This window comes from Xenopus tropicalis, chromosome 7 (assembly GCF_000004195.4).
Source record: "Xenopus tropicalis strain Nigerian chromosome 7, UCB_Xtro_10.0, whole genome shotgun sequence".
Classification (NCBI taxonomy): domain Eukaryota; kingdom Metazoa; phylum Chordata; class Amphibia; order Anura; family Pipidae; genus Xenopus; species Xenopus tropicalis.
Window position 1 is genome coordinate 57,533,822 of NC_030683.2, and position 20,971 is coordinate 57,554,792.

The 20,971-nt window shown below is 37.9% G+C and overlaps 1 protein-coding gene across 3 annotated transcripts in view; it reads left to right on the forward strand.

Moving 5' to 3' along the window:
• The window catches only part of rad9a (RAD9 checkpoint clamp component A), a 72,837-nt gene that overhangs the window by 34,221 nt on the left and 17,645 nt on the right, over positions 1-20,971 (forward strand). For all 3 annotated transcript variants that reach the window (XM_018095342.2, XM_018095339.2, NM_001005810.1), the window contains 3 exons: positions 3,349-3,448; positions 12,934-13,043; positions 18,754-18,860. In XM_018095342.2, coding sequence (XP_017950831.1) covers positions 3,349-3,448; positions 12,934-13,043; positions 18,754-18,860 — 317 coding nt within the window. The remainder of the gene's footprint in view (positions 1-3,348; positions 3,449-12,933; positions 13,044-18,753; positions 18,861-20,971) is intronic.

A 20,971-nucleotide genomic window follows, 5' to 3' on the forward strand; every position in this document is an offset into this window, starting at 1 on the left:
TGATTTATTTGTGGCAAATAAGTTGACCCCAGAAAACATCATACCTTCTACCAAATCTAAAATTGGTAACTATGTCTTTGTATGGCAAAGCATCAAACAACAAAACTAAGCTTAATGTATAGGTTTTTATGTCATTTCTTAAAATTGTTTCAAAGGTTGCAGTTTTCGTAATTATTTTTCATAATGCATTGGCATAAAATATTCTAAATATGAACGCCTGGGGTCTCCTGAACAGCTTGATGCCCAATATGCATAGATTTACTAAAACGTGTGTCATGTAGAGGCATCAAATCAATATATAGCAGACACATTTTTCATGAGCAAAAACAAGTAACAATTATTTGGAATACAATAAAATCACAAAAATCCGATATTACCACCAAAATCAGTACTTGGCCAAATTAAGTAAAAATCAAGCAAAAAAACCCCCAAACCTATGCAGAATTGAAAATGCAATAAAATGGCTAAAAATGCACCAAAATCAATGCACCAAAATAACATACAAAAGGTATTGTGCAGTGCAGTTAGCGAATAAGCTATTCGCAATAATTGCAATAATTGCATTTGTGGTTATATAGGTCTATTACCTATTCCTCTGCATACTTTATTTCCATTTGTGGTATACTTTTTTAATTGATCAACTGCCTAACAAGGCATCAGACCCAAATGCACCTCTGCAAGTCCCATCAGAGGAAACAAATTTACAACAAAGCTTGATCCGTTAACCCCAAGCAAAAAATCATACAGAAGACTCAGGGCCAAACAGCATGTTTGCCAAAAAAGGCAAAGCTAACACTAAACAAGCCAGCAGGACAAACAGTGTCACAGGTGACTGACTGGTTCCAACCTTTCCAAGCATCCCTACTCACCATGTCAGCTTCCATAGAAAAACTTGCAAACCTACAAGTACAACATACTCCCTCTACCTCCAAAGCCCTAACCTCCCTACCAACCATTCAAACTGAGGAGGACAAGGATCCTTCCTCAGGTGAGGATGAAGGAGCCTTACTGGAGGACACAAGCGACTGGGAGGATTCAGAAACACCTCCGCAGGTGTCGGGGGTCACACAGAAATCTCAAACAGAGGCGGTATAGGCATTATTAGCAGATATGTTCTAGACCTTAGGTATACAGGAAAAACACAAGGAAACCTAACACTGCATAAGTTGTTAGGTACCTCACTAAAGAAACAAAAGACCTTTCTTTATAGGTCCCTGGTAAGGCCTCACCTTGAGTATGCAGTGCCGTTTTGGGCTCCAGTCCTTAACAAGGATATTAATGAGCCCGAGAGAGTACAGAGAGGTTCGGGTTTTTTTCTCTGGAAAAGAGGCGCTTGCAAAGGGGATTATAGGCAGGTAGGGGGTGTTCTTTTTTTTTTTCCCATAAAAATAATCAACGCACCAAATGGAACGGAGTTACCATTTGAAGCAGTGTAGGTGAGGGCAGTGAGGTTGTGGAATGCCCTTCCTAGTGATGTTGTAATGGCAAATTCTGTTAATGCCTTTAAAAGACATGCAAAGCCTACATTTGCCTATAATGTATATTAGTTGGGCAGGTCTCCTCCACCCAAATAGCATTATTTGTACTGCATATATCCCCTCTGTTTTCTAGGACCATCACATTTTCCTAAAGCAAATGGCAGCTTTCACCCAGTGGCCATTTATTTTCTGATACATAATCAGTTACATTTAAATCTTCAAACAACCCCCCCCCCATATTCAGCATACATTTCACCAAGAATACAGGCTCACGCAGGCAGAACTGTCTCTGTAGGAGAAACAATAGGTAACCTGAAAGCAGTTTTAATGTGTAGTGCTGACTCTTACTGAAAGCTCAGACTCGGGCACAATGCACTGAGATGGTTGCCTACACACCAATATTACAACTGAAAAAATATATTTGTTGGTTCAAGAATTAAATTTTAAACGGTAGAGTAAACAGTGTACCGTATATACCTTAGTATAATCCGAGTTTTTCAGCACCAAAAACGTGCTGAAAAATGTACCCTCGGCTTATACACGAGTCAGGAGAAATACACACCGTTTTTTAAACAAAAAGCCTGACGCCCCTTGCGCCAGCACCTCCAGGCCCCCCAGGCTACCTAATAGTACGCTCTTCTGTGTGCCTATGCATTAAGTGACGTCACGCGCCCCCTTCTTGCCCGCTTCTCTTTTGGGACCACCCGGCTAACGATTCATGCAAACCCACCAGCCCCACTAACAGTGCCTTCTTTTGTGCCCCAGGGCGGGGGTGATGCCCCTGCAGTTTCAAGGTACATCATCTTATCCAATACCTGCACATAAAAAGTAAAGTAAACATAAAAGGACATATGGCTAGCATGGGAATGATTAATCAGTGACCTTTTGTGTGTGTGACAATTAGACAGCTAAATTATTATTACTAGATAAGCTTAAAGTTATGGTGACATTTACTAAGCCGCAATTAATATAATTTTATTGGTATTTATTATTTATATTTATTTATGTATTAGGTATATATTTATTGGTATTTATTTTGATTATTGAAACTTAGCGTACTTAAAGTACACCATAAAAATCATGACAGTATCCCTTTAAGCTGGGAATGGGATCTATTATCCAGAAAGCTCCGTATTGCAGAAAGGCCATCTCCCATAGACTCCATTTTAATGAAATAATAATTTTTTAAAAAAAAATTACTTCCTTTTTCTCTATAATACTAAAACAGTACCTTGTACTTGATCCCAGCTAAGATATATAATGGATCCTTATTGGGGGCAAAACAATCCTATTGGGTTTCATGTTTAAATAATTTTTAAGTAGACGTAAGGTCTGGAGATCCAAATTACGAAAAGATCCCTTACATGTCCGATACATGTAACATAGATTTTTATGTTATTCGCAACCTTTATTTCTATATTTAAAATTGTTATGGTGAAAAAAAAACCTCAAAATTTCAGCTTCTAAACAAGGCCAAAGGCTGACACAGAAAAGGTTAATATCTTAAACTATGAAAGAGGTTTAATTAAGTGTCCACTAAGACTTGTGTGCATGATATATTTCTAGTACTAGTAGTTTTACTACTAGTAATTAGTAGTAAGGGATTCATTTCTAATTTGTGCTAATATTGCTGTCGTATTCTGTAGTAATTTCTAAGACTTTATAGCATAAATGTAAATGTGTCTGATACCACTAAATGATGTGTGGCTCCTCTTTGTGAAGGAAAAATTATCTTATAAAAGTATCTTACTTTTTTCTGTTTTAATTAACCAGTTTAATGTATTGGGGCTCATCTAAGGTACTTTTAGTCAAGAATTACTGGATAGAGGTTACCAAAAGCTAAATTATGGTGTAACTATTTCTTTCTCAGGAATTACAAAAACACACAACTTATCATATCAGGACTGTGAGTCTTTACAGGCTGTGTACAACCCGGATACCTGTCCAAATATGCTGAGAGCTCCTGCAAGGTGAGAATGATCATTATGAATATGAAATCTTAGATCCAATTAAGGAGAGACTCATTAAAGAAAAGTGTAAATATGTATGTACCTATAACCTGTTGGTGTATCACTGGTTAATTCCAAGCCTTTAAGTGCCAGCAGAATTTCACATTTCAGTTCCTCTCAGTGCCGGTCATTTTATAAAGATTCTGTGCTCTCTTATTTTAGGGGCATTTACTGGGGGTGTGGGGGATGTTTTGGTACGAAAACAATATATTGTTTTTTTCAGGAGAACCTGAGCTTTCCAAATCTGCGTTTTTGTCTATTTCCACTTTTGGAACAAGATTTAGAGCTCTAAATTAAAAAAAAAAAAAATTATAATAATTTTCATGATATAGGGATTTATACCAAACTTATTTTATGGACACAAATTCAACTAATTTGGAAAGCCTCATGTCTCCCAAATTTGCCTGTGCCTGATATGTATAGTTTTATGGAGATTTATGATTCTATATATCAAAAGCTCCCATCAGTAAATTACCAAATTTTTTAAGCATTACAGCAGAATACAGCATACTTTAAATTCCAAAGCCAAAAATCATGGAACATTAGGTTTACCCCAGGAAAACATATATTTTTTTAAAAGTACACATTCTGCCAAATCCAAAATCTTTAACCATGTCGTTCAACTCCTAAGTACCAAACAGCAATGCTTTCCTGAATTTAGCAGTTTCTATTAATTTTTAGGAACATTCAAGAAAAATGCCTCAAAGCTTCCACTTTCAAGCATCATATCTCCCAGATAACATAGACGATTTTCAGAATTGTCATAAAAACCCGCTAACTTTAGGAAAGATTTGCAGATTGGCACTGTGGGGTAGAAAGGACTCTTTACCCATGTTGGATTTATCAGAATGTGTACTTTCAAAAAATATATGGGTTTTCAGGGGTCACTGTACATTTAGGGGGTCTTACAACACATAATACGCAAAAGGGAGTTTTATTTGCAGAAGCTGAGTTAGCACCTAAGAAAATTCAAATGCACTAAATTTCAATTAGGGTTCATACATACTTATATAAATATATGCATATTGGGCATCAAACTGTTCAGTGGACCCCTGGCGTTCATATTTAGGATGTTTTATCTGGTTATCTTATGACCTGTAGGAGATAAGATGCTATAGACTGGAGGCTTTGAAGAGATTTTTCAAAAATTTCTCAAATTTTGATTAAAACCAATAACTTTAGGAAAGCATTGCAACTGTTCTTTCCACAAATTTACAGAGGAATTTTCGGCCTGGATTTCTACAGTATGCAGCTTTCTGGAGCAGTGCTTTGGAAATTTGGTAGTGTACTGCTGGGAGTTTTTGACCTAATACAAGTGAAAAATCTTCATAAAACCATATATATTTGGTTTTGGTGCAATCAGAGATTTTCCAAAATCAGTTGTTTATTGTGCATAACATAATTTTTTTTCTTGTATGTGTTTATATTATATTTTTCATTTTTATTAGAAATTGAATAATTTAAGACACACAAAGTCTACCATTTTTTCAAAGCTTAGGTTGTCTTGTAAAAAAACAATATATTGTTTTCCTCTGTAAACTAAAAGTCCCCCTGTGGAAAGGCCCCTAAAATGAAAGACTGCCAAATGTTTAAAAACTGTCTGGTAATAAAAGTTCTGCTTTGACCAAAATTGGCTGGCAGTGAAAGGGTTAAAGTATTGAACATTTTTTCTTTGTATTTTGCATCATTTGATAAGGAAAACGTTAAATGCAGTTTTGTTGTTAGGGGACACATTTATCAACCATAGCAATTTCTCATTAGCATAACCTCAGCTGAACATGCTTGTGCTGATTGCAATAATGATCTTTAGGCTAATGCCACACGTTGTGTATGAAGCGTATTTTCGGCAAGCCGAAAAACGCTTGCCGAGAATACACTCCATATGCTCAAAAATGCCCCTTCCTGTGCCTGCACTCGAATGAAATACGCAGGTGCTACATATCAGCTACATGAGCCTGCACCCGAGCATATTCCATTCATTTGGAAGCACAGGTAGGAGTGTATGGCGCGTATTTTTGGCGTGTTTTTCCGCTTGTCGAAAATATACGCCATATACAAGGTGTGGCATTAGCCCAATATCTCTACGGGAGTCCCTAGGCAGCACAGGGACACTAAAGTTAATGCACGCTTCCCTCTAGGAGTCTAGGAGGCAGGATTGCTTTTTAGAAATTTAAATGTGAGTTGTTCCCCCATGGTCCTTCTCATTCCTACATTAACCCCACCTCCGACAGTTCTTTGGTATCCTGCTTCCAGGATGTAGGATGTATAGGGAACAGTTTTATTTTATTGTACTCTTTATTTTCATTTTATATTCTTCTAACTTTATTACAAATGATCGGGAGAACTACTGTAGGGCATGCCCGAATGTTGTCTTTATTGAGAAGTGACCAAAAGCATGCTGCAGTGCACTGCGGCCCTAGCTAAGAGACCTTACAAAGACCCGGAAGGCCAAACATAAAAAAATGTAAATCCAGCCTGGCTGGCTTCTCGCTTTGCAAGCAACCATTTTGGGTGTGACCTCCAATAGATAAGTTAGCCACCATATAAATGGTGCAATGCCCACAGGACACATCTGGTGGACCATCTACAGATGCTGCCCTCAACTCAGCCACGTTTCCACTACAGGACCCCCAAATTCTCTCCTCATAGGGTGCTCTTCAGGAGGAGGTTAGTGGGTAGGAGGACGCAGCCTATGACTCTTTGCCATCGGTAGAGTGCACACATAAGTCAATCAGAAGCAGTGAACGTTCTACAGTCCGATATGTTCCAATCACTGGGTATTAAGGAAGAACAGAAGGAAGTCAAAACCTTAGACAAACTCTCTGGTTCCATTCAAAGGAAGTAACGTTGGGCAGGCAGAGTATGCCACACGCCGGCAGCATAGGGCAGGCCGAGTATGGCACACGCCGGCAGCATAGGGCAGGCCGAGTATGGCACACGCCGGCAGCATAGGGCAGGCCGAGTATGGCACACGCCGGCAGCATAGGGCAGGCCGAGTATGGCACACGCCGGCAGCATAGGGCAGGCCGAGTATGGCACACGCCGGCAGCATAGGGCAGGCCGAGTATGGCACACGCCGGCAGCATAGGGCAGGCCGAGTATGGCACACGCCGGCCGAGTTTAGGCACCGTCTCGGGTATCCCCGTTGTGAACCTGTTACGTAAGTCTAAAGCTTTCATTTTTTGTACATAACGTGTATATAGATGAATTGCCATCCCCCCACCCCCCCGTTATCTTTATTTCTCTGGGTCTGGCTACAATTGGGAAGTTAAAACACTGATTGAAGAACTGTGGAAGTAATTAAGAAGCCTGTGGACCGGAAATAATCTAGTGGTTTTAAATTTTAATTTATTAATTTTTAAATTGAGTGATGTCTAATGAATTGGCTTTTTAATTTATGAACTGAATCAATAAAAGTTAAGATAAAGTTTTAAGATAAAGCACAGAATTTTTCTTTTTGTTTATATTGAACTCGGGTGGTAGACACCTTGTGCTAGTACAACACAAATATGATATGAGCATGAAACTCCCTTTTTTTTTCTCTAGTAACATTTGTTTGTCTTACTGGTTCTATTCTACTGGTTTCGTTATCATTATTTACTATCTAATTATTTACTAATATTAGATATATATTAAACTTTTGTTTGAACTAAGTACTGAATAAATAACTAACTATACATATACTGCAGTTTTTGGCGCCTTGGATTAAAGGGGAAGAATTTCTCGATGGCGGGTTTCTTATCTACACCCATTAATTTGGAAGACTGGCAAAGAGAGGCGGATGGGGCTTTTCAATCGAACCCCATACCGTCTGATCTTAATTCCATCACTGATATTAGAGGAATATTTTTTAAACTCGCCAAAACTTATAAACAGCAGATTACGAAATCGTGGGAGGTGGCAAGTTTGAAAAAATACCTGCAAAACAACATGATTCCCAGGGGGCTCAGGATACATATTTCTCCTGCATCACACATCACCGAAGACTCCTTTTGACAGAAATGGGAGAGTGTATTAACAAAATGCTCTCTCGATCTGATGGGAATTCTCTTGGAACATGAAACAGCAATCCTTGAGACTTCCAATCAGAAATTAGACACTGCCGTTAAGGAGGCACAATCGTTCAGTGATGACCCTACTTTTCAAACGTTAGAGTTAAAAGTACAAACCTCCATCGAGAATTTCCGTAAATATATAAGAGAAAGAAAACATAAGTTTATGAGGGACACATTGGATTATTAGAAGGGAAACGTATACACCAAATCCTTGAGAAAGGGACCCCAAAAACACTAATTCGACTTCTGAAAATGACTCCTCTTCAGATGAGGACCATTATAGAACTAGTGACAGTGAAGAGGGTGGGCCTAGATCTATCCTTAAGATGGAAAGTAGAAAATTCAGAAGAAAAGAGGTGTCTTTTTTGGGAGAATACTTAGAGGAGACACAAATAAAGCAATCAAAGTTAAAGCTGAGGGATTGAGCTACCTGGGGATACCATCGGTCCAGGGGCAGGAGGAACAGTTAACCGCTCCTACCACAGGACGACAAATTGCACAGGGCACAGGCTCTGAATTTAAATTACAGATTGTTAATTTGTCCTCCTTTTCATTAAATATGGATCATAATGAATTATTACAAAAAGGTTTGAATGTTGTCCCTAATAAAAATCTAAATAATTTTGAATGGTTAAGTATATAAATCTTTTTGCTAGCAAACTTGCATTACATAAGTTTTTTAAAAATAAGGAAGAGTTTTTAATGAGAAGGTTGGATCTTGCAGGTGATGACCTACCAACTTTACAAATTTTGGAAGCGTTACAGAATGAGGAAGATGTTGGTAATAGTGGTGATCGAGTTAGGTCCCACAAGAAACAGAGTCTGTTTACTCCAAATATAACTACCTATTCAAGTATTGATACATTTGTGAATTTGGTAACATCTGAAATTGAGAGTAAGCAATAATGTGAGTAATCTGACTCCAAATTTAGTAAGGGCCTTAGAGGATCTAAAGGACTGTGATTATACAGATTAAACCAGCTGATAAGGGTGATAATATGGTTCTAATGTACAAGGTGGACTATAAAAGTATGGCACTTGATCTCCTAATGGACAAAAGTAGTTATGAAGTCCTTAAATTGGACCCCACCCCATCGTATTTAGATACTCTCAGGACCCTTCTAGACTCTTGAGCAAATATGAAGGGGTCATTTCTAAATGTGATTTTGTGTTTTTGTATAATTAACAACGCACTATTTCTATATTCTGTTGTCTCCCCAAGGTCCATAAACAGACCAAAAGAATGCAGGGACGTTAAATTATATCGGGCAACAATTCGCTAACTGAAAACCTGAGTAAAGATGTGGACTCTTACTTGGCCCCCCTTGTTTTGTCTTTACCCTCTCACTTAAAAGACACTAAGGATGCCTTTCAGAAATTACAGGACATACAATTGGATCTCGATTGCCATTGGGCAAGTAGAGCTGTAGAAGCACAATACACAAGCATTCCACTTGGCAAGGGACTACAGGCCGCTAGATTTTTTTCTAGTTAAGAAATACAATGACAAGCTGGCCATCTTTCTGATTGGACTCTTGCAACTTATCCTCACACATAATTACTTCCTATTGGATGTCAAGATCTTCCATCAGACCAAAGGAACAGCCACCTTCCCAGCTATGCCAATCTTTTTTCTAGACTGGTGGGAACAAGAATTTGCCCTAGACCCATTAAAAAACCCTTATCTTTCCAGAGTAATTCTCTGGAAAAGATATATTGACGATATACTAATAGCCTGGCGGGTAGGTAAAGAAGATTCTACTGCATGATCTCTTATTTGAATAATAATGATGTTGGTTTACATTTTACTAGTGAGTTCGGAGGGGACAAAATACCGTTTTTAGATTTGATTTTACAAAGGAGTGAAATGGGCTCAATCATGACAACCGTCTATCGGAAACCTACAGCTACTAACAGTCTTTTACATTATACTAGCTTTTACCCCACACAGATTGAGACAAAATTGCTCTGATGTGAATGACTTACGTAACAGGTTTTTACAACGGGGGATCAAAGGGCACTTAATTCAGATCGTGAAACACTTCTATATTGCTCCCCAGAAGAGGACAGGGAACAACAAATGTCGGAAATCGGATGCATCGGCACATTTAACAACCAATGGCCAACTATAAGGTCCATTATGGGCAAGTATTTGGATATACTCAGGGGATTAGGACCTACAAAAATTGTTACCCAATTGACCATCTATAGTGGCCAGCAGATCAGACAGTCTGTCAGACATGCTAGTGCACAGCCACTTTACTGAGAAACACAAATCTCCGACACATTTTCTTACCCAACGACAAGCTCGTACAAATGCTACAGATGCAAGGCGTGTCAAAAGAGATACGAAAAAAGGGTCCTAGAGCATATTTGGACCATTACAAATAAGAAAGACACTTCCCTTGCGAGACATTCGGGACTTCCACAAGTCAGATGTGACAGCAATCTCCATTTTGGCATTGAAAAAGTCTAGCTTGGAACTAGAAAGGGAGATATTGATAAACTACTGCTAAGAAAGGAGTGCCAATGTATATACAGACTTAGGACTAAATCTCCACTGGGCCTGAATGAAGGTTTCACATTTGCCCCCTTTATAGTCGGGGGGTAACTGACATATACACAAATAAACGGGACTGCTTGGTTTAGATTGTGGGTGCGGCTCTTGATAGCCGCTGTTGAGGCAGGGTGGTTACGGCTGGACTGGAGATGGGCTTGCGGGAACACTGAACGCCGGACTTTGTACTTTATAGTAATTGCAGCTTGTGATAGCCGTGGTCTCCTTTATTAGAAACGCTGCTTGATTTTCCTTACAACCCCCCCAACAACAGCACGGCTCCTGATAGCCATGAGTATTTGTGGTTATAGCACCACTTCAATCCACTGTGCAGCTCTAGATAGCTGCTGCTTTGTACTCGTGTCAGCACGAGCTGGTGGTAGTGGGTTATGGCACATTAGTGTGAACTGAGGGAGTCACTATTCGTGACGTACATGGCATTTGTGAATGTAAGTTGGGGCATGAAGGAGTCATGAATATATATTGTAGACTACAACCGTAGCTATCTGATCCATTTATAAGCCTCTTAACGATACATCACTTTTAAGGCTTTTGGGTATCCTACACTCCGTTTCCATCCAGGGATCACACCTCATGAGTGGCCTATTGAGTTGTGGGTCAGCAAGTGGGGGTGGTAGTAACTGAGCTGTGAACCAGGTCTCTGCTTTACCTCACTGGCAACTAACCCCCCCCCCACAGTAGTTTGCAACTAAGATATAATTAATGCTTATTTGAAAATTTAAAACAATTCTACTAGGTTCATTTCATGTTTAAATGATTTAATGAGTTAAGAGATCCAAATTACAGAGACTCTTGAGCATTCTGTATAACAGGTCCCATACCCGTACCACCAAACTAGAGACTCATATGCTAAAAATGTAATGCTACAGTAAGTTGTATCATACCTCTTATTATGTTGGGTTGAAAAACCCAACATACTGTTCTTCGACTTCAGCTTTATTCTTCCGCATTTTCTTCTTAGCGCCCCCCTTTTTCTAAACGGTACTCCTCCTACAATTTTAGGGGTACAACACCAAACTCTCCACACTTCTTCGCCCTATAGTGGAGCAGGTTTTTTGTGCTCTTCTAAGCGATCCCGCCCCCCCCATCTTTTTGTGGCGCCGCTCCGAACACCCCAATTTTCCTATTGACTTTGACAGGGAAGATTTTCAAACTGCTGCCACACTTACAGCTTTGAAGCTACTCCCCACTAGTCACCCTGAATGAAACAGCGACATTTGTTGGATGACCCAAAGTGGGAGGGGCCAACAACATTGAAACTGCTGCCAATCTTACAACTTTGAGGCTACACCCACCAAACTTGAATCACATAGTCATGGGGTCAGCCTGAATGAAAATATTATGATTCTTGGATGCCCAAAGTGGGTGGAGCTGTGAACAGCCAATGAGATTTTACCTATTGACTTGGCGTAAATTCAACCTGCCATTCTCACAGTAATAACACCAGGGTTGACATTTTGCAGTTAGGCACCAGGTAACTGTGGTTCAAAGTAAGGAAAAGTAGGCGGAGCCACCAACAGCCAATCAGATTTTACCTATAGACTTTCAATGGGGAAATTCAACCTGTTGCCATTCTCACAGTATTAACACCAGGGTCACCAAACTTTTCACAGTTGGTCAATAGGGGACTGCAGTTTTAGTTTTGAAAAAGTGGGTGGAGCCACCAACAGCCAATCAGATTTCACCTATTGAATTTTATTGGTTTGATGCCAGAGTTCCCAAATCAGCCAATCAGACTTTACCTATTGAATTTTTTTGGTTTAAATTAAATTAAAATCAAATTAATTTGCTGCCTTTCTCACATTATTTATGTCAGGGTTTCCAAACTTTACACAGTCAGTCACTGGCTGACTATGTATTCAGGGTTAGAACAAGTGGGTGGAACCACCAACAGCCAATCCATTTCCACCCATTAAATTTAATTGGTTTTTATTTAAACTGATAGCATTATTTAAGTATTAATTCCTGGGTTGTTACATTTCCAAAGTTAGTCACTGGGTGTTTGCGGTTCAAAGTTAGAAAAAGTGGTCTGAGCCACAAATAGCCAATTACATTTCACCTATTTACTTTCAATCATGAAGTGTAAAATGCTGTCAGTCCCACAATTTTTATGCCTGAGTGCCCAAACTTTGCAGAGTTGGTCACTGGGGGAATGCAGTTCAAAAATAGGAAAAGTGGGTTGGGCCACTAACAGCCAATCTAATTTCATCCATTGAATTTTATTGGTTTAAATGTAAAATGCTGCCAGGGTGCCCACTGTTTGTCACTGGGTGACTTTGACTCAAGGTTAAAAAAAGGGCACTCCCACCAATCACAATTTACCTATTGACTTATATTGGTTTAAATTTAAACTGCTGCCGTTCTTTAACTATTAATCCTAGAGTCCCTAAACTTTGCAGAGTTAGTCACTGGGTAACTGAAGTGCCAGGTTAGAAAAAGTGGGTAGAGTGACCAACTGCCAATCAGATATCACTCGTTGACTTTCAGTGGGGAAATTTAAACTGCTGCCATTCAGACACTATTAAAACCAGGGTCCCCAAACTTTGCTCAGTGGCTTTTACTTTATAACTGTGGTCCAAGATTAGAAAAAGTGGGCCAAGCCAACAACAGATCAGATTTCATTCAGTGACTTCACTTTTTTCAACCCAACATGAAGTTTGTTCTAAAATTTTCCTTTCTTGTTATGTAAATATGATTTCTTTCTGTAGGGATTGTATCCTATGGGTCAGGATACAATACATTGGCATAAATGTTTTCATTTGTATCCAGTATATTTTTAATATATTTCTCTTTACTCTGATTGTTTACTCTAGACTGCTCTCTGATGCCGTGATGCACTTTCCTCAGACTCTTGCAGAGATTACAATAATGGCTAGTCCTTGTGGAAAAGTTACACTGCGAAATTATGTTGAGGAGGATATAGGTAAGATGGTGGGTAAACTATGAAGTAAATTAGTATGTATTTTAAAACTCTGATTCAACTTTTATTCTATATTCTGGGGCATGTTTACATGAATGGTTTTATTTTTCTCCCTTTGAGAAAACAGGTAGTTAGCGCCATCAGGCACAACCAGGCCAAGCATGAAGTTCCTAAATGTGGATGCTTTTGATTTTAACTGTTTCCCCAACTTCAGTAAATTTGCCAAAAACACATACACTATTGGGAGAGTTTCTCTAAGTTTTTCTTATTATTTTAATATCCCCAAATTCCACATGCCTGAAAATGCTTCTGTGCAGTAAATCATTATTTTTTTTACAATATTATAAGTTAAATTTATATTGAAACTAAAATCTGCAGTTAGTATTGCTGTTGGTATATATGGTTTATGATTGTGAGTGTATAAATAGGTCAGTATAGGTTTGTGTGTGCTGGGTTTACTTGGAAAGGTTGAACTTGATGGACTTTTTTCAACCCTATGTGACTGTATGTATGAAACGACTGCATGGTAAAATACTTAATCCCTTAGTTTCAGAGAAGAGTTTAGTTTACAAAGTACTGTCCAATTAAATGTTTTATACATAGATACTTTGGCAGTTATTTAAAAGGTACTGTTGCGGAAATTTACGAGGTTTCTCAAAAGGTTCTAAAGAAAGTGCTTCAGAGAACAGGCTTTATCTGCCAAGCACGTATCACATTCACATACATTCTTTGCAGATCAAGCTTTTCTGTCTTCACTGGCGGCTTTTGCAATGAGCCAAGGGGACTGGCAAGTCGGTCCTGCGACACGATTGTCACAGGGCCCTGACTTCTTACTGCAGACTCGATCGCACTTGTATCTGCTTTTAAAGCTTCCTCCTGCAGCCCCCCTGAGCCGGCCCATGCACTTCCTGCTGCAGAAATTCTGCGATCCTAGGACCCTCAGTTCAGCCAAGGACCCTCCTGCTCACATATTTACACATAGACACATTTTTGGACACAGACACGCATACTTTTTTTTTTTTTTTTTTTAGTTCCTTATTTTATCATTTTGTCTTTTGTTTTTCCCCTAAAAACGATTTATTTCACAGGGTGACCATTGGATCAGGTAATCTGACCACTAACCATGCTCTAAAATAATTAATTTTTATAGATTGATTTTATTGCAGTGTTTCCTGGGGGTCTGTGTACACAATTAGTGGGTCTTACAATACATTATAGGCTCTGCTTGGGAAGCCAAGTTGGCAGGCTAGAAAATTCACATGCATTACTTTCATTTGGAGTCTGTACATAACCACGTACTTAGGTAAATCTATTTATATTGGGCATCAAACTGTTCAGTAGCCCTTTTGCATTTGTATATGGGGTGATTTAAAAATGTTTACTTTAAGAAAGCTTTGCAGATTGGTACCTTGGTGTAGAAAGGTGTCTTTACCCACGTTAGGTTTTTCTGATGTGTACTTTTTAAAAATATATGGTTTTCAGGTACAGTAATAATATGCAATTGGGGGGGGGTCATGTAGAAACTGAGTTGGCTGATGAGAAAATTCATATGCACTATTTTCATTTGGGGGCCATACATACCGCATACTTTAGTATATCTATGTATGTTGGACATCAAACTGTTTAGTAGACCTTCATATTTTGAGTGCCATTGTATATAAAACATTGAGATGAATGCAGCAAATTGCAACGTTTTTAGGTGATTTTCAGAAATGACATCAAAACTTCCAAGTTTAGGAAAGCTATGTTTGGTATAGATAGATGCCCTTACCCATGTTTGATTTGTCAGAATGTGTACTTTCCAAAAATATATTGTTTTCTGGGGGTCTTTGTACAGTTAGGGGGTCTTAGAACACATAATATGGAGTTGGGGGCTCTGTTAGCAGAAACTGAGTTGGCAGGCTAGAAAATTCACATGCATTACTTTCATTTTGAGTCCGTACATAATCACATACTTGGGTAAATCTATGCATATTGGACATCAAACTGTTCAGTAGACCTCTGGCATTCATGTTTAGGGTGATGTGTCATTGTATGTAAGACATTTTATAAGATAAATGCACCAAATTGCAACAATTTTTGGCAATTTTTAGAAAAGTCATAAAAACCACTAACTTTAAGAAAGCTTTGCAGATTGGTACTTTGGTCTAGAAAAGTGTCTTTAACCATGTTGGATTTGTCTGAATATGTACATTCCAAAAATATATATGGTTTTCAGGGGTCACCCTACATTTTTCCTCTTTTACCGCACAAAAAACTGCCATTGTGTTCATGAATAAGATAAATGTAAGCCATAACAATAGTGTGCACTAGGCTTATTTTTGTGTCTGTAAGTGCTATGTACTTTGATAAACCTATGTACAGTGGATATAAAAAGTCTACACATCCCTGATAAAATGTCAGGTTCCTGTGCTGTACAAAAATGAGACAAAGATAAATAATTTTCAGAACTTTTTCCACCTTTAATGTGACCTATAAACTGTACCACACAATTGAAAAACAAACTGAAATCTTTTAGGTGGAGGGAAGAAAACCAAAAAAACTAAAATAATGTGGTTGCATAAGTGTGCACACCCTCTTCTAACTGGGGTAAACTTTGTGTTTTTTACTCCTTCTAAAATACAGTAAATGTTTGCAGTAACTGAAATGACAGAAATGATACATCATATGGGTATTTTCATTTTGGGGCCTCCTACATGCCACAAATTTTGGTAAACCTATGCACATTGGGTATCAAACTGGTTAGTGGACTCCTGGCATTCATATTTAGGGCGTTTTATCTTGGTATCTAATGATATGTGGGAGCTTTGAAATTATTATTATTTTTTTTTTTTATAAATATTGGCACATCTAGGAAAGCATTGCAACTTGGTGATTTGGAGTAGAAAGGCAGTTGTGCCTACTTTGGATTCATCAACACAAAAATGTATAGTTTTTCTAGGGTAAACCTACTTTAAGTGGAATATTTGGTCTTGAAATTTAAAGTACTCAAATTTCTGGAGCAGTGCTTTAGAAAGTTAGTAGCGTACTGCTGGGACTTTTTCACCTATACAAGTGAGAAATCTCCATAAAACTATATATATTTGGTATTGGCGCGTTCAGGAGACATTGAACTTTTCAAATCAATTGTATTTTCGTGCATAAAATAATTCATATTTCTGATATTTGTATTTTATATTATAGAAAATATTATTTTCCATAATATTTTTTTATTAAGTTGTTGTTGTCATTATATGGTCCCTAAAGTGTGTACTTATGTGCTGGGGTTGCTGTGCTATACCCTTTAATCAACATGCCTACCCTGTGGAAGTCTCAAGAGGACATAATAAACTTCTTTCACATATGAATGAAGGGTTATATCCCTGCAGTGAGCAGCATACATTAGGGTTTTTGCTGCGCTACCTCCATTAATGTGGGTATGGTCTTAAAAGCCCTTGTAATAAAATGGGTGTGGTTTGAAGTGGCTGCATTTAATAAAAGTGGAGTGGTCAAAACTGGCTTCCCTCCACCATGTAGGCCAGAAAAATTTTGGCCCTCTGTACCACAGAAGTTGGACAGCACTAGTCTACAAGATTAGGGTGTTCTCACATACGCTATATGTCTCTTTTAAAGACATTCAGTTCAACAGCGATATTAGAACAGTGATTGAAAAACAATCCCCATAGCCTAAACTCAAGTATCCTAAACTAAACTTGTCCTATCCACAATGACTTTAAAACATCTTCCTGAACGTGCCAATACCAAATATTCATAGTTTAATGGAGATTTCTCACTTGTATATGTCAGAAACGCCCAGCAGTACACTACCAAATTTCTAAATCACTGCTTCAGAAAGCTGCATACTTTAGATTTCAAGGCCAATAATTCCATTAACACATTTCCACATAACACAATTCCACTATACATTTTTGGAAAGCACAGATTCTGTCTACTCCAAACTATCTAGTCGCAATGCTTTCCTAAAGTTATTGGTTTTTATCAAAATTTGTGAAATTTTTAAAAAAATTGCTTCAAAGCTTCCAGTCTATAGTATCTTATCTCCTACTGGTCATAAAGTAACCAAATAAAACACCCTAAATATGAACACCAGGGGTCCACTGAACAGTTTGATGCCCAACATGTATAGGTTTACCTAAGCATGTGGCATGTAGGGGCCCCAATGTGAACATACCCCCATATGATCTTTCATTTCTGTCATTTCAGCTCCAAAATCAACACATTTACATCATTATATGTGGAATAAAGCTAGTATAAAGTACACTTACCCCAGAAAGTCATATATTTTTGGAAAGTACACATTCCCCCGAATCTAAAATGGGTACCCGTGTCTTTCTACTCCAAAGTACCAAGCCGCAAAGCTTTTCTAAAGTTAGCAATTTTGATGATATTTCCAAAAATCCCCTCAAAGCTTCCATTTTGCAGCATATTATCTCCCACATAGCATTAGTTACCAAGATAAAACGCCATAAATTTGAAAGCCAGGGATCCACTGAACAGTTTGATGCCTAATATGTATAGGTTTACCTAAATATGTGGCATGTAGGGGCCCCAATGGGAACGTACCCCCATATGATCTGTCATTTCAGCTCCTGCAAAATCAACACATTTACATTCTTTATGTGGGATAATGCATGAAATGAAAAATAGCGCATATGGATTTCTCACCTGCCATCTCAGTTATCTCCATTATGTGCCGTAACACCCCCTAACTATACAGAGACCCCAGAAAACCATATATTTTTGTACACATTCTGATGAATTCAAAATAGGTAAAGTTATTTTTGTACACCAAAGTTACACACGGCAAACCTATGCTAAAAACAGATTAGGAATACTAATATAGGGATAAAAATGCAATAAAACCACAATAATTGTGCAAATCAGTGAAACAACAAAGTAAGTCACACGACCGTGTAATTAGTGGTCAGAATATCTGATCCAATAGTCATGCTTTCAAAATAAACAGTTTTTAGGGAAAAGAAACTAAAAACGAGTGGTAAAATGGGAAAAAAATAATAATGAATAAAAGTTTGTGTGTACATAGGTAAAAGTTGTGTGACAGTGGGGCTGATTTGCTAATCCACAAATCCGAATCCCGAATGGGAAAAAATCGGAACATTTTGCGCCTTTTTCGTATTTTTTGCAATTTTTTTTCGTCGCCGTCGCGACTTTTTTGTATTGAGCACTAATAAACGGTGGGCAAACCTTTCCGATTTTTTCACGACGGCAACGAAAAAGTCGCGACAATTCGCTCAAGTCGTAACGGCTACGAAAAAATCGCAAAATACCAATCATTATGAAAAAACGCACTCGGGCGCTTTGGATCCGTTTGTGGATTAGTAAATCTCCCCCAGTGTGTAAGTGTGTATATGAGTGTATATAAGTGTGCAAAATGAAAAAAAAAACCTGCTAATTTGTGTGCTGTATGTGTGTATTAATGTATGTAAGTGCTTCTGCAGAGAGAATCTATAACTGCGAAACAAAGTGCGAGGCACTTTTTCTGCAGTTTAAGTGTTAATCTTGACCTAGGCCCTTGTTTACAAATATGTTTCAGATGACTACTTTCTCTCTTTTGTGTGTTCCATTTACTCACTGCACAGTGCTAGACAACACAGAAACTGAATATACTTTTTGAACATTTATATTATAAATAAATAATTCTACTTTTGTTATTGCTCTTAAATTGGTATTTACCTGTTTACCTGTCCCTCAGATTCAACTAAAACCATGCTAACAGAGCTATCCCTGAGTAGGGATGAATTTCTGGTATACCAGCTAAAGAAACAGAGTGACATAACCTTCTGTTTGCGTGAATTCCGGGTAAGAAATATAATACATAAGTTAACCACAATAGTGTTCGGTGTAATTCATTTAGTAACTTGTTTGCACTACAATAGGCAAAGGCAAACCATTGTAACACCCTGGTGAGTGTATTGCTCTACATATAATGTTAGCTATAGAAGTCTGAGTTTGGTTGCATGTCTGGAGCTTAAGGCATACAAAGCAAACTTTATAAGTTATTATACCACACCGATATTGTGTGTTATCATTATTTACTATTTATCTAAAGCAGGAGCAAGTATATAATTCAACTACTATTGGTTTTAAAAGAGTTTAACACTATTATTATTTATTGCTTTATTACAATGTGCCAACATTTAACGTATAATAAATGCATAGAAATGTGTATACATTGAACAATAAATACATACAGCAATAACCAAAAAACAACACAACAGGTAAGGAGGGTTCTGTCCAGAAGATCTTGCATTCTAAAAGGATAAGGGGTTTAGACACAAGGGGGCTGATTCACTAAAGTGCGTTTTAACATGCGCTATTTATAGCATGCGTTAAAAATTTTATTGCTTCTAAATTTTCGCGACTTAACGCACGATTCACTATTAGCACACTTGCGCTAATTTACGCGCGATACTGCATGCAATATTTTAGTCGCGCTAAATAACGTGTGCACTACTTTTTGCATGCACGCTAATTATCGCAAGTGCGATAGCTTTTACACACTCGCTAATTGTCGCGACATTACGCACGCGGCAATCGGCAGCATAAAGCTGGCGACATTTTGCCCTGGGAGAGCACAGAAGTGCTAGAGAGGTGCTGTATAAATGTTTATTTGCAAAAAAAATGGCAAATATGTTATGGGCACTTTATTAAATGGGAACAAATATATATAATTAACGCAAGCTTTACTATTCAGTAAAATGGCCTAAAGACGAAATTGTTGCCAGAATATTTGCAAACATTTAAACCATATGGCATTTTAATGCTGTTACTGCTAAATGTAAGAGTGGAGGAGAAACTACATGAAAGTATAGAATACCATATCAATGAAGGATAAATAATTAGACATTACAAAGTACAAAAATAAAACAACTTTTATTTTTACAATAAAATTTTAAAAACTTGAAATATAAAAAGATAAAAACTTAGGGCTTGCTGCCCATAAATGTGTCCACTTTCTGCTCTACTCTGGCCAACTGGGCCTTCATGGAGGCAATGTCCTCTTGTATGGACCAAAGAGTGAGGTCTATTCGGGATGGTGATGTCTGGGTCCCCACTTCTTCGGTCGGAGGACTTGCCTCTTCCAAGTCTTTGGCCAGGGGAGCAAAATCGGCCTCGGGGGCCTCAGGGGCGTCAGGTGCCTGGGGAGCCTCTGCAGCCTGGGGGGCCTGGGGTTGGGCCTCTGGATGAGGCGCTACATCCAGCTGAAGTTCTGTGAGATAGTATTGCAAGATGTTATTTAAATATATTATATATATATATATATTCATACACAAAAAAAAACATATATATATATATATATATATATATCCACAAAACGATCCGCACTCCAGATTTCACCTTGAATCACTGTACGATTATGCCCGGGTGCAGCTTGGGAAATCTCACATATTCATCAACTAATAAGCGCACTCCAGGGTCTTAGCTTAAAAACTTGATTTTTATTCCAAAATTGCCATCTGATCAACGTTTCGGCTCCGGCCTAGAGCCTTTCTCAAGATACAAACGGCCGTAATAAAACATCCTTATAAATACATCATAGCTAAAAGGTGTGGTTGGGACACACCTTTCGGTCCCGACCGAAACGTAACGTTGGCTGTTCATGTATTTTTCAATATATAATTGATTGTTTGCAATAGATCCGGTGTTGCTGGTCTTTATTTCAATATATATATATATATATATATATATATATATATATATATATATATATATATATATATATATATATATATATATATATATAGATAGATTTTTTTTTTTTTTTTTCAAAATGCCACAACATATTTAAAATTCCCTCTTTATTGTGAACTTTATTGTGTGTGGTTTTTGAAAAAACATGCATATATACACATATATATAGAATATACATTTCTTACATTTTTAAAAGTACAATAATTACCTTCCGCTAT